The sequence below is a fragment of the Artemia sp. Qi Xiang Cuo genome, chromosome 17, assembly GCF_049724085.1.
Source record: "Artemia sp. Qi Xiang Cuo chromosome 17, ASM4972408v1, whole genome shotgun sequence".
NCBI lineage: Eukaryota > Metazoa > Arthropoda > Branchiopoda > Anostraca > Artemiidae > Artemia > Artemia sp. Qi Xiang Cuo.
This window is the reverse complement of record NC_142810.1, coordinates 8,690,477-8,705,775: the sequence shown is the minus strand read 5'-3', so window position 1 is coordinate 8,705,775 and position 15,299 is coordinate 8,690,477. Positions and strand designations below refer to the sequence as shown.

The following is a 15,299-nucleotide window of genomic DNA, read 5'->3' as shown; positions in this document are numbered from 1 at the left end:
TAACTTCACACTGTCCAAATACTTTACCCCCTCCCCCCCTAATGTGCAAATGTATAGCCCAAAATATACAAGTCCGATGCATGCTGTCAAACTAAATCTGTCTTGTGGTTATGAAATATAAAACCAGTTTTTACAGAGCTACAGATCAAAATTCTTGAGTGTGTTCTGAATAGTTAATAAGTACCGTAACCTTTTTTCTTTCTGTTTTATAGAAAAAAAAATTGGTTTTGTTTTATTTTTTTTGTATAATATTAAGCAAAAAATCAAATTGATTTTTGATTTTTAGTTTAAAAACGAAAATTAAAAATCAATGTGTAAGTATATAAATTATGTAAATACAAAACAGATTATAGCAGCTTAAGGTATCTGAATTTTTTTTTTCTTATTGTGTTATTTATTGTTACTTTTATTATTTATCCTGACGAAGTTTTATCAGACAACTTTATTTTGCTATTTATGACTAAGAGATATCATATTTGGGCTCTGCCCACGTGAGCAAATGTCGTGTTTTGAATTAAATGAATTTGAATTCGAACCAACAGGACTTTCGTCTTTTATGTGTTTTTTTATTTTTGCAAAAATCAGTTGCGTTTTTTTTTTTTTTTTTTTTTTTTTTTTTTTTTAATATTTATCTATCTATACGGCCCACTGTTCGAGCTTAGCTCTCGTTTTGACAACTTATTTTTTTGTCATAAATAACCATTATAAGTATCCTAAGTAGAGAACGAAAATATCAAAAGTGAAGTAAAACGTAAATTAAAAATCAATGTGTAAGTATATAAATTATGTAAATACGAAAACAAATTATAGCAGCTTAAGGTATCTGAATTTTTTTTTCTTATTGTGTTATTTATTGTTACTTTTATTATTTACATTTTGTCTTATTTATTAAAATAAAAAAAAGAGGATAATCTCTAGATTAAGTGCTTGCACATAGGGCTTCACAATGACGTTTCAGTTGCTAAGTATTTTTTGCAGGGATAAATAGTAAGCCAGTTCCCCAATTGTCCCGGTGCGGGGACCGATCCTTAGACCCCACAACGCCAAAAAGAGCATCAATTCCATGTAAAAAAAAAAAAAAAAAGGGTAAAGAATACGGCATTGGACTGTACAGTCCCTACCGGTGGTGCTGATCTCCGTTTCTTGGCCCTTCAGCCAAGAAGTGCAACGGGGGTTGTGGGCCAGCCATCCTGTGCTTTTGCACACCCCTCCTGTTTACCTTCCCCATATTTCTCCAGGTACCCATTTAGAGCTGTGTCAACTCTGGCTGAGCTTACAGAGTCAGGCCACTGACCTTTGTCCCAAACCAAATAATTGGGTACACTAGAATTCGAACCCCCGCCCTCTCAGACAAAGGGTCTTAAATCCAGTGCACCAATCCACTCGGCTAGAACAGCCCTTAAGAAAATTCCCTTCCGGCGTGCGGGATTGAACCTGAAATTCCCCGATCGGTAGGAAAACTATTAAGGCATCCAATTTTATTCATAATGGGCGTTTCGAGAGTTTCTTTCTCCAGTGGAGAGATGGGGAAGGGGGTCCAAAACGAAAAAGGTACCGTTTTAAGTTTTTTTGTAATTTTGTAGAGAGAATTCTTCGAACCATTTTTCTTTGTTTTGGGGAAGCACAGATGTCACCAGTTGATACTACAAGAGTGATTGCCATAATTTACAGACCAAACTCAAAACTAGTTATTGTAGGAGTCTGCTTTGACTTTGGGCGCAAATATATCCATCTTGCGCTATGTTTGATCCTAGATGGAAAGCTTTTGGGGGATCTCCTCTTCACACTAATTCATTCAGAATTATTGATGGTTTTATTATCGATTTTTCAGACGATGACCCTATGGGTGATTGGACGCTGCGACACGGCAAAAGTATGGCCCTCTTTGTGGCCCTGAAAGAAGCTGCACCCAATGTTTATGCCGAAGAATGGAAAGAAAAAATACAAAAACTGTTACTTTCTTATCTCGCTGCTGATAGGGTATGGTTTCTACCTTTTATTTTCTTCTCTTGCGTTTTCCATTTTGTTGTTTCCGTTTCTCTCTCTCGCCCTCTCTCTCCCTCTCTCCCTCTCTATCTATACCTATATCTATATAACGCTCTCTCTCTATAGCTATATATCTCTCTCCCTATCTCTCTCTTTCTCTCTCTCTGTCTCTCTATCTGTCTATATCCTCTCTCTCTCTCTCTCTCTCTCTCTTTTCTTTTTGTCTCTCTCCCTTGATCTGTCTACGATTTCTTGTGTTCTATTCATTTTTTTTTCCCGCTTTTTTGTATGTTTTCGTTGAAAAATGAAAAATAGACTCGAGATGGTTCAACTGTATCGTAAATAAAAATAGTCAGTTTTTTTTTTGTTTTTTTTTAATTCAACGAAGAATTGGTTTAGTCTTCTCATAATTGTCCTTGAAATAGCATAAATTAGCATCGTCAAGCATCGTATTTGACCTGCCTGTGTAGGGTAGCCTATTGAGACATATGCTTCAACGGCACTTAAGTCATGCGAACTGGCAATTCACCAGTAAGGATCGTTTGCTTTTTATAAGTCCTTACCAATTAAACCTTGGTGAAGCAGTGTCTCAGTCTGATAACTGAATTTCACTCAGTGATAAATTTCCCGAAGGTAGTGCGCATACCTGGGCCGTATCAAGGATTTTACTCAAAAGGGGGGGGGGGTCACAAACTTAAAAAAACGCTACTAAAATTGGCTTATATGTATTTTCATTACTTGGTGGGGGGGGGGATTGTTAAGCTTTGTTTTATACTACCACTTTTTTTTTATCCTACAGTTTTGTCTTTCAGAAACGTAAGCTTCATATTTAAAGGGTTTTAGATTGTCTTTGTTAAATCCTTTTTATGTAAAATATGTGTATAATATATTAAAATATATTTATAGTCTAAAACTGGAACGGTTTTAGGGGGTAAAATCGTTATTGATATTTTATAACTAGAATGTACTGTTTAAAGGCGCAAAATTGCCTTTACTCATCGTAATTTTTTAAGCACTATTTTAAACAAATTTTTAGTTTTTTTTTAAGCAATCTGATTTAGAAGAGAAAAAGCTGTAACAGCTTGGGGAAAAACCCAGGCCTAGAAAATTGTAAAAGATAAAGATGTTGTCTGAACAATAACGTAGGATAGGACTACTGATGCATACTCTTCCTTCGCGCAATTCGCGAAGCAGATTCCTTGCAAGTCGGAGTAGATTTTACTTTCCACCTATTACGAATTTTTACCCACAAGATTTTCCCCCTCTCGCTTTCTCATCGCATGGAAGCAAGTTCCACCTCCCTCTTGGAGACATCCAAGATGTCTTCCCTCCCACTTTAGAATTATATAGTAGGTTTATTCAGTTTCCACTATGCGTCCCATTAAAGAAATTGTTTGAGTAATCAATGAAGCCTCATTGATCCTCCCCCTCATAATCAAGTTCCTTCCCCTTGAGCCCTCTATCTTTAAATTCCTCCAATCAATTGTTTCATTTAAAATTTATTCGTTACATCTTGCCTGTTTTCTCTTTTGCTTTTTCTCCAAGTTATGGTCAGTGATTAATATTCTAACGGTGACCTTCTTGTCATAGGGTAATATTCTGACCCTGGCCATGTTGTGACATTGATAAAGGGTCTTTAAGATAAGGGCAGCGGGTAATAACACCGTCCATGTGGTGTTATTGGTGTTATTAATATTCAAACGGTGACCTTCTTGTCATAGGGTAATATTCTGACCCTGGCCATGTGGTCTAAGGAACGTTCTTGTGACATTGATAAAGGGTCTTTAAGATAAGGGCAGCGGGTAATAACACCGTCCATGTGGTTCAAGGGACGTTCTTGTGCCATTGTTCAAAGGTCTGTAACATGAGGCCAGTATTTTGATCCTGAGTATCTGGTGCAAGGGACGTTTTAAAAAAATACCAGATTTAATCTGACAAAGTTGTGTTAAATGTACAAAATAAAATAAATCAATCAAACACTTGGCCAATAGTCAATTCTTGGAGTATGCTTGTTGTGCTATAAGACAGTTCACAAGTTTACAGCTCCAGAGCCTTGGGCCTCCCAAAAATCGTTTAAAGAAATTCTTATTTAAAGCTGAAAAGGCTTAAGGCAATTTAAATTCAATAGAGTCTAGAATTTAATTTTTTTTTGCTTTGGTTATTTATTGAATTAAGTGAGTTCTTTTGTGTTAGTTCATATAGGTAAGGTGGTCGTACGTCCAGACAGTAAGGGAGGAATCCTATTGCTAAGGTTAAAACAAATTAATTATCTAGTAATTTGGTGTGGGGGGGGGGTCAAAAGAATGAAGAGGAAGGGACTTTGTGTAACGGTGCTAAGTAAGGTTGTTATTTTTCAACTCTATTTATAAGATCAATTTACAATTCAGAGAAATATCAGGGGGGCGGGCTTCAAACCGGACAACACCTCGCCCCCCCCCCCTTGATAAGGCCCTGAGAAAGCCTTACTGCATCTTAGTGAAGATCCTTTTATGTATAATTAAATTTAACCCTAAGTAGAAATGATCACTAGTCCTCCTTGGCTATGGGGAATATTTTTGGACTATTCCTGTAATATGGATACTGTGGAAGGACAGCGTCCCTCTTATTGGAGACAATCTTTTTCCGTGTAACATAAAGGAGCACACAAAGAAATTATAAATTGACGAGGCGTGTGGTTGTGTCGATAAGCAAAGTGGGAGGTCGTGATGTATATTAGTGAAGAATCTTTTCTGTTTGTAAGTCTCAACGTGTGTTTTGTTACTGAGCAGTGAAATTATTTCCTTTTTCATTAACAAAATTAATTGAATCTTGAAGTAGCTTAGATGAGCTTTTATTAGCTTTTATTTTTATTTTATTTTTTTACGAGCCTTTATTAGTAACTCTTTTTTTTTTTATTTTGCTACTTATCCATGAGCTGATCCAAAGTGTAAAAAGGCTTGAGATCCCCCTTTTTTCATTTTGTGTTTTCTTTTTCTTTTTTCCTCTTTGTAGAGTATAAATGTTTCCTTGGCTTGTTGTTCTTAAATATCCTTCCTGTCTTCTCCTTTGTTATAGTACAAAATATTATATTAATATATTGTGTAAAATATATTATATATATATATATATATATATATATATATATATATATATATATATATATATATATATATATATATATATATATATATATATATATATATATATATACATATATATATGTATATATATATATATATATATATATATATATAGTATTTGACTCCTCAAGCCTTACATCTGAGCCTTATGATTTAATTATATTGAATTTCTGTTAAGTTGTTTAACACTTATAAATTGATGAACGAAATTATTGAAGCTCATTAAATGAACAATAGAAAAAAAAAAAACATATAAATGTTGCGTATAAACAAAACAAAAAACAAAACTATATAAAAAAGTTGCACCAATCCTTCGGCGAAAAGAAAGCCCGTATAACTATAGCAGCGTATTAAACTATAAAACTTTAGCATAAGCAGTGGTAGGTGGGGCAGCTCCCTCATCTATGGAATAAGTTACGTGTCTCGTCTTTTTCTTGTGCGTTTTATACAACTACTATCTACTCATCACAGCAAAATAAAACCTTAAGACTTACATCGGTGGACCCTTTTCTTCCACTCCATACAGAGCTTCAGTACCTGCCCCATCTATGAAGTCTCCTCACATATCTTTAGTCTCTTATATATTTTTTTATAGTCTCCTCACGCCCTTATCGAAGGCGTCCAAGTTTCATTATCTCCACCTTAATTTCTTTTGTGTTTAATTGTGGAAAGGGTATTTTAGTTTGGACTTTGCCAGATCAGCTTCTAGAAAAGAATTTCGGCATGGCAAGGGCCAATAAGACTATTTGATGATGTACTCTCCAGACTCTTCTCAATATTTTTGTCTTCTCAATATTTTGAGATTATCCTTAGCAACAAAGGCAAGGGCCAATCAAATTATTTGATGACGTAATCTCCAGACTCTTCTCAATATTTTTTGAATTGGTGCCCCTTCAACTGTTGTGACTTTAGGTTCATATTACATATTGACTTCTTTTGTTACATTATTAATGTTGAATTTGGATACATTACCATAGTGTTTTGGCTTCTTAGTGGTATATACACCTGATCAGGGGTGCCAATTGGGAGAGGGGGGGGGCATTTGTCATCTATGTTTTTGTACCCCCCTAGATTTTTAGAATTGCTCTTTTTAAGTATTTTCATTGAAAAGGCTGAAAAACGGCCAAATCTCTACCCCCCTAGATCCTGAAAAAAAAGGTTCTTTTTGTCTTTTCGTTACATTATTGGTCTATTCGTTACATTATTGATCTTTTCGTTACATTATTGGTCTATTCGTTACATTATTGGTCTTTTCGTTACATTATTGGTCTATTCGTTACATTATTATATTATTGGTCTTCGTTATATTATTGGTCTATTCGTTACATTATTATATCGTTACATTATTGGTCTATAGATTTCATATCGTTTTGGCTTTTGAACGGTTTCTGATCAGAGAAGCCAATTGAGGGGAAGAAGGGGGACTTTAGACTTCTATTCCCCCCTTCACCTCCTCTCCCAAGATTTTTGAAAATTAGCTTACTTTTTGCAGTATTTTCACGGGAAAAAAAGTACGAAAACGGAATCCCTACCCCCCTTCAGATTTTTGAAAAACAAATTATTTTTGTATCTTCAACTTTTTAATTTCTTAACCTCTTCTCCTCTCTATTTTCGTGAATTCGCACCCTTGCACCTGATTGAATTTTAGTTTCATATTGTATAGTTAGTTCTATTGTTGTGTTACTGATGTTGACTTTTTATAGATACCCATTGTTATTAGCGGCATTCGCGCGACTGGATACCTTTTTAGATATCATCTCGTAGAATCAAAACCAATGCCAGTCAATTTAATTCAACCATTTGCCAAGGTAAGTTCATATTTCATTGATTAAAAATTGCAAAAAAATTCTTATATAGTGAGCAACAGTGGTGCCGGCAGTATTCTTGTACTACCAGATCGGCTGTGATCGTCTGAAGGATGGGGCTAATGGAGATAAAGGGAGCATCTTCTAAACCACCTTTTTATGCTCTTTTCAGTAGTTTAAATTAAATTAAAGTATTTTGAGTAAATTAAAAATTATTCATATTATGGCGAATATCTCAATTTTCCTTGACAAAAAAAGGAAATAAACTCCAGGTCCCCATGTTGTAACTCCATTAAGATAACTCCATCTTCTGTCGTCTTGAATTGCAAGAAGACCTGAAGGAATCCGGCCATTTTTTTGCACTGTCAGGTAGAATTGCCTCCGAAAATCGTTTTGATATGTAATTTACCTTCGACCCCCGTTCGGTTGAACTGTGAGAGACCTCAACGGAACTTGTATTTTGTGGCCCATGTCTCCTTTTTCTTTGACGAAAAAAGGAGAAAAAACGCAATATCCCCGTGTTATAACTCCATAAGATAACCCTCATCCTGTCCTTCTTAAGTGCAACAGGACCTGAAAGATTCTTGCCATTTTGTTCGTACTGTCAGTATAGCTGCCTCCGCAAATCATTTACCTTCGACCCTGTTCCGTTGAAGCGCAAAAGAGTTGATCCAGTCCTACCTTTTTCACTAGCTTCCTTTTCTTCTTTCTTTTTTTTTTTTTTTTTTTAAGTAACAATGGGTTTATTTAAAAAAAAAAAAAAAAATATACATCATCGATTCCCTGAAGCAATGCTTGTGCGGGAGAAAACCCACCTAATAAATAAAAAAACCAAGAAACAAAAAAAAAAAGAGAAAAAAAAAAAAAAAAGAAAAAAAAAAAAAAAATAAAGACAATTAGAGCTCAACTTACCGGACCCGAAAACCAACGAACCTCCAAACAACACCCAACAAAATTATAATAATTATAATCATATTCAGCTGCAACTAAACCCTCCTCAAAAACAAAACTTAAGTGGCGTGGAATAATCCATTCAAAATATACACATCAAAACAATGGTTCTTTAGCGACTTACGAAAATCCTGCAAACCCCCAACATTCCTCAAATCCTCTGGCAAACTCTCCCAAACTAACGGAACAACATGGCGAATTGAAAACCTAGACCTAGACGTGACCATAGCTGGTCTTCGCACCAACTGAGAAGATCGTGTCAAATGATCGTGAGTAGTAGACGCAAGACTAAACATTCCTGAAAAACATGATGGTAACTCCGAAGCTAAATATTTAAACATAAACAGAGCATCATAGAATACACATATTCCTGCCAACGGTAGAATTTTATACTCGCGGTAAAGATGCCTCACCGATACAGATAGGTCAATTTGATTACCATAAAGAACTCTAATTGTCATATTCTGTGTTACGCAGAGCGGATGGAGGTGAGTTACGAATGTTTTCGACCAAACCATACAACAGTAAATGAGATATGGGTGAACCATAGAAAAATACAACATTCTCAGAATTTCACACGGAAAAAGATACCTATTTACCCATAATACCAATATTACGAGACAATTTGCTGTTAACAGATGCAATATGGTCTTTAAAACTAAGGCTTTCATCAATTATAACACCAAGGTATCTAGTACTAGTAGATCTTACAATAGTATGGTGCCCTACTTCTATATTATTAATCCATGGATAATGTCCAGTAATTCTACCATAAATCAAAAAATTTGACTTATTATGATTCAGTTTCAATTTATTTACTCGCATCCACTTTTCAATCGAAGAAATACCTTGTTTCAATATAGTCATCAACTCATTTTCAGTTCTAGCAGCTACGGTGAAATGGGCATCATCAGCAAAACATGGTAGAATTCCTTTAGTACCGTAAGTATCAAGGTCTAAAGAACAAGACACATTATTTGAAGCTCTACAAAGGTAATTAATATAAACCAAAAACAACAAAGGGTCCAAAACGGAACCCTGGGGTACTCCAATCGAAATATATTCAATTTTAGATGTAACTCCATCCATCACGACACACTGAGTCCTTTCACTAAGATAAATAACTATGACGTTTAAAAAATCACCACGTATACCACTACTATATAGCTTTTGAACTAGTATATCATGATCAACAGAGTCAAATGCTTTAGTAATATCCAAAAATATCGAAGTTATCTTCAGACCCTTGTCTAAAGCATCATTAATAAAAGTTGTTAAAAACAAAACTCCATGCTCTGTAGAATGATGACTCCTAAACCCAAACTGACTAGAACTAAAAAATTGTCTTTTTTCGAAAAAACTTACCATCCTACTATGAATCAACTTTTCAAACACTCTAGAAATAAATGGCAGTAAAGAAATCGGTCTATAATCACTAAAACAATTCTTATCCCCTCCTTTAAATATCGGGATAACATTTGCGCACTTTAGACAATCAGGAAATATTCCAGCTTTTAAACAATTATTTATCAGTCCTAAAAAATGACTAGATATAACAGGTAATATCGACTTCAAAACCTTCAACGAAATAACATCGCCTCCTGATGCACCATTTTTCATGTTATTTATAACATCAAATAATTCATCAATAGTTACAGATTTAAGGTACGCAGACACATCACAATCTTCAGGTAGGAACTGACGAAAATCTCCATCTTGATCAAATACTGGCACCGATGATAACACACGCTGCCCAATAGTAGCGAAGTGATTACACATCTCATCTGCAACATTATTATTCATTCCCATATTATCTGGACGGATCAAGACGCTACCAGGGCAAGTCACCGACATAATCAATTTCCAAGTCTTACTCGGGTTACCCTCAACTTTTTTTAATTTAACCTTATAATATTCTACCTTAGCCAGTCGGAGTGCAGCATTTAAACTACTATTATAAACTCTATATATTACTTTATCATGAGGATCATTGTTCCTTGTTGACAACTTATATAAAAAACGTCTTCTATTAATTGACTGCAACAAACTCTTTGTAGGCTAATCCAAGGTTTATTCGAAGACACCCTTCTCTTTTGTATTCCTGACACTTCACAACATTCCAAAAACGTATCCTTAATCTTACCATACCAAAGCTCAAACTTCAAATTTAAATCTAATTCTTCTTGTAAAAATTTAAAGTCTAACTGTTCTATCCTAAGCTTAAATCTTGAAATAGTATTTGAATCAACTATTAATTTCTTAGGCTTAGGGCGAGCATCACAATTAATATTAATATTCTTAAATATACCCGGAACTAATATAGCCAAACCAAAGTGATCCGAAACATCATTTAACACAACACTCGACGAATCATGGGGAACATTCAAAAATACATTATCAATTAGAGATGAAGATGAATCCGTCACTCTAGTACAAATATTTACAGCAGGATGCATCCCATAACCTGACATTAAATTCAAAAAATTCCGGGCTTTTAAATTAGATGTTAACAATTTCAAATCAATGTTAAAATCTCCACACACAAAACACGGCATGTTCTTACGAGTTAGAAGGTCCATTTGTTGCTCTAATAATTCTAAAAAACAATCTACACTAGCTGAAGGGGGGCGGTAACAAACAGCAATAAAAAATGGGTCACCATTCTTATCAACCTCCGTAACAAAACACTCAAAAACCATCTCTTTATTAACAGACAAATCATCCCTAACCTTCACATTCAAAGCAGTTCTAATATACAGGGCAAGTCCTCCATGCTGATGGTGAGTACGGTTCTTAACATACATATTATAATCTAAAATATCCAATAGTCCAGAATTATTATTCATTAACCATGTTTCAGTAAGTGCAAGAATATGAAAATCAGATAGCATACACAGCTCCGACAAATAATCCAATGTACTATTTAACCCCTGACAATTCAAATGAAAAATGCCAAGTTTATCCGGTGCCAGTCTAGTATGTAAATCAACTGGGCACTTATAATTAACCTTCGGAAAAACATCATCTACCCCCATATCAAAGTCCCTGTGAAGTACCCCTAATCCTAAATCTGAAACACTCAATGGATTATTCTCAAGCCAATCCAAACGATCATTACGAACAATTACCATTTTTTATAAATATATATATATATATAAAAAAGAAAAGGAGGGTAGTTGCAACCAAACCTAACCAACTGAATAACTTACTATAACTCGGAGGGTCGGTGATCCCGTTTCCAACGTAATCGAAGCTCCAGAAAAAACACAATATAACCTAAAAATAATAAGAAACATATTAACAAAATAGTATAAATAAACAAACGAATACAAAAAAAGTGAAAAAATTGACACTAACACTAGCCTGTCACAATACAGGCTTACTGTTTCCATTACTGAATTCCAGAAAATTATAATTGAAGAAAACACAATGCTCTACCTGTGTCTACCACTTACCCATTCTTAATTCTAACAATAACTAAATAAATGAGGAAAAAAGAACAACTTTTCATTTTTTTTTCCATAAACACAAATACATAACAAAACAAAAAAAAAACAAAATAAAATATCTTAACAAACTCTTAATTCACCATTCATGATATAACCATCTATTGGGCACATAACTCAGGGATAGGCTCATCGTAACCAAATTTTGCCGCCACACCACCACAGTCGATCTGTATATATGGTGGAACTGTATTGGAAACCCATGATGAAACTCCTATAGCATTTAATCTAGATTTGTTTACATACAACTTCCTTCGAGCTTCACGAACTGATATTGGTGCATCATCGCTAACAGATACATTTCTATGGTGTCCAATAACTTTACCTTTTAATTTCTTTCCATTCTTAAGCACACTGACCTTCGCATCTCGAGAACCAACATCAACTTTAAAATACGGTTGCTCCTGACGGACATTACCAACAACACGAAACCTCGGGACCATGGACAGACCTAGACCCTCCAAACACAACTGGTCAAAAAACGTTTCGGCTTGGGTGGTATTTTCGAAGGGAGCATTCCAAACGATAATATTCGTCTCTGTATGTCGATACTCAGATGCCATAAGCCGACGAGAAAGATCTGCACTCCCAGTTTCATACTTTTTCGTTGCACTAGCGATAATTGACATTTGATTTCTTAAGCTTAGAACATCAGACTCAAGCTGTGTAACACGCGAACTCGTAGTATTAACTTCTGATTTTAGCTCAGACTGTGTATTTTCCACTGATACCATACGATTTTCTAACATTTTTATACTATCGTTTATAAAGTCTAGTTTTTTACCATTTTCAGTAAGTATTGTTAGCATCTTAGCAAAATCATCCGCCAGGGTCTTCAGTGAAGCGACATCGTTATTCCCTTCAGATGAAACGGTCGAATTCAACAAACTGTTCTCAACAGACTGGGATCCTACTTGGACAGTTTTAGCAATCTTCCTTTTTCGCCCCATGGCAAGTGCAAATAAAATAAAATATTTAATCTCTCTTACCTATTTTGGCACCTATAATTTATCCACGTCGATGCGGACGTGCAGTTCGCTAAGCCATCGTTAATTTGGGCACGGCTAACACCCCTATCTCCTGTACCGACGATTTCCAACAGCGTTTGAATACCGACGCTACTTCAGGAATCACAACAAACTTTCAGGAATACTCTGTAGCGTTTGCAAAATTCAACTAATCAAATATTTGCATTTCATTCCACTCCTCAGGGCAAGCGGTAAAGACACCTGAACTACTACTCAATCAGAGCTTGATTCATTGTCTTTGGCCTATTTTCTTTTTTTGTCATAATTAAATGACGTAATCCAAGGTGTATAATCCCAAGCCAATTCAATGTTTCGCAATATCTTCACTGTCTAACAAATACACTTTTTACAAACCAATTAAATTCAAAGTTAAATCCAATTTGCGTCCTCACAGTTCAAAGGCTCATTCAGTACTGACTTTCCCTTGGTTTATTCCAAAATCTATTGCAAGAACCTGCCGGAATGTGGGTTTTATTGTTCATTCTTTTGGACTTTGCGTATATGAACCTATGTTTGGTATCCAATTTTCTAAAGACCATCGTTTCATCAAAGTACTTTAAAACTCAACCTCTAATAACTCTACCTATTCGTAGTCTATTCTTTCCGTTTTCTACTACAAGTTTTTAGTTAATATAATTGTTTGAATTCAAATAATACAAAAGTAAAAAAATAAGGAACTCAATCATTGGCACAGCTTCTTGAAAGAACCTGGAATAATGCAAAAGTAAAATATAAGAGCAAAATAATTACAAAATCTGTTTGGAAAAGATTTACTTGAAATTGTTTAGAAGTTGTTTGGAAAAGATTTACTGAAAGATTTACTTGAACAAGACGCACAAGCTTACACTTCGTCGCACGTCGCTTCGTCGCAACAATTCCCTTCAGCACGACCGAATCCTTTTTGCGGCCCTTTTAGTTGACTTCTCATTTTTCCAAATAAAAAATCTGTTGTGTCCAGAACCTTTACACGAGTGTTGCTCATACAATTTTGCATCAGGGTTACTAGATCCTTCAAATCCTCGACAACACCCTGATTTCTTATCGTCTTTCCGACGCAGCCATCGATAGCGTCCGCCGTCATTTGTGTGTGACCCTTGGAAAGGTACTTCAAGCTCATGGTGTTGGGCCAACAATTTGATCAATTGTTGGGTTTTGTTTTCGGCCGAGCAATTGTCACACCACAAAAGAAATTTTTTCACTTCTCGTAGCTCACGAATTAGACTGCATTTTGGTGAGATCACGCCATCAGCAGTTCTCCCATAGATGTCTTCATGCCAAACTATGCAATATGCGATCTTGGGCACACTCCTTCCTGATTTTAAAGGAACAAACGTCTCATTGGAGACTACCAGACGGCTAGTGAAGTGTGACTTCTTTATTCTTGGCATTTTTTATTTTGGCTTCTTTATTTTTATTTTTGGCTTTATTTTTGATTTTCGGCAGCTAAAGTACTTTTTGCATTTCAAAACTGAATACCGCTTTTTCCACCCCATTCGGGGGTGGATATCCACCCCATTCGGGGGTGTGCATCTTTTTCTAGCTCCTTTCGCGCTTTCTGCGCTATTTGCTTATGACTTTCTATTACATCCTTGTCTGGTTCACTTAGCTGTTCATTTTCCTCTTTGCTTTTCTTGGTGTTGCAAAGTTCATTTTCAAAGATACATTTTCGCTGTGTATCACAGCGGAATAAGATGCAGTAGAACATTTTTTGTTTGGATAGATTTTCTTAAAATCATCAGGAATGAACTGAACTATGAGTTCTCTTGGTAAGTATCTCACATTTGGACTGTTTTTTCGACGGTAATGTGGTTGGCATGGTCTGAAATACTAAATATCCATTGTTATAGCTCTTTATTTATTGTCTTTTTCATGTTGCTTTGTCTGCCTCGTCTCTTTCTGACCGGAAAAGTCAAGGACTGATTGACTATCTTCTCGCAGACTCTCTCAACCCACTTCATGCTGTTAAATCCTAGTGTCCAAATAAATGTGTTTCGGCAGACTTTTACATTTAATGGCTCTATACTGCAATTACCAGTTGACTTTATAGGTAAGAAAGAAGGTAAGTTATAATACCTTTAGAAGGTAACCTTTACCTTTAGAAGGTAACCTTACCTTTAGAAGGTAAGTTATAAATGAGCCTTTTCTTGGGTGATGCTCGACCCTTTCCCTGAAAATGCTCACAGGCTCTATCAGTGGTTTTGTATAGGTTAGGCGTTCCTCGTAATCCAGAGCCCAGTCACATAGATAATACGAAACATCTTCTTTTGCAGTTAGCCCAGCATTCCTTATCTATATAAGGGCTCTTCAACTGGGTTTCGTCTATACTTGTTTTTCTTCTTGCTTCTTTTTTCTTTTTCCTTTTTCTCTTTTATACTTCTGAACACAGGATATGTTATAGAATGTTTTTCTTGCTCTTTAATTGTGTCTTGTTCCAGTTTGTCTGCATTTTCCTTGACTACAGTAGTTTTTCTGTTGTTTTTGTACTGCAATTTTATCATTCTCTTGCTTTTACTGTTGTATTGTTTCTCACTTCTGCTACTCTATCTTTAACTTTCCTCAAATGGCAAATACTGATCTGAACTAATGCTAGAAGCTTTGTCAGTGTCTGAATAAACAGTAAAATTTCTTATTTTGGCAAGCACATGTGGCGAACCATTCGCTTTCTCATCTTTTGAATTTTGAAGTTTGAATTTTTAATACAGGCATTGCCATCACTGCGTACAGTTTCAAATAGGTCTACGTCAATTTTCTCGTATTTTACATTGTTTGAGCGTGCCGTCTCAGGATTTTTGTCACAACAAAAGCTCTGAACCAAGTCCAAATCAAGTATCCAATCAAGGTCAGGCAAAAATTTAAGTTCACATAAATTTATGGACAGATTTTTCTGTATTGCTGTATTATCAT

The 15,299-nt window shown here is 35.3% G+C and overlaps 1 protein-coding gene across 1 annotated transcript in view; it reads left to right on the top strand.

Annotated features, from left to right (window-relative positions):
- Window positions 1-15,299, top strand: part of l(3)80Fj (lethal (3) 80Fj) — a 252,563-nt gene that overhangs the window by 231,919 nt on the left and 5,345 nt on the right. Inside the window, exons 36-37 of the mRNA XM_089103680.1 lie at window positions 1,832-1,980; window positions 6,809-6,913. Of these exons, the coding sequence (XP_088959806.1) occupies window positions 1,832-1,980; window positions 6,809-6,913 (254 nt within the window). The remainder of the gene's footprint in view (window positions 1-1,831; window positions 1,981-6,808; window positions 6,914-15,299) is intronic.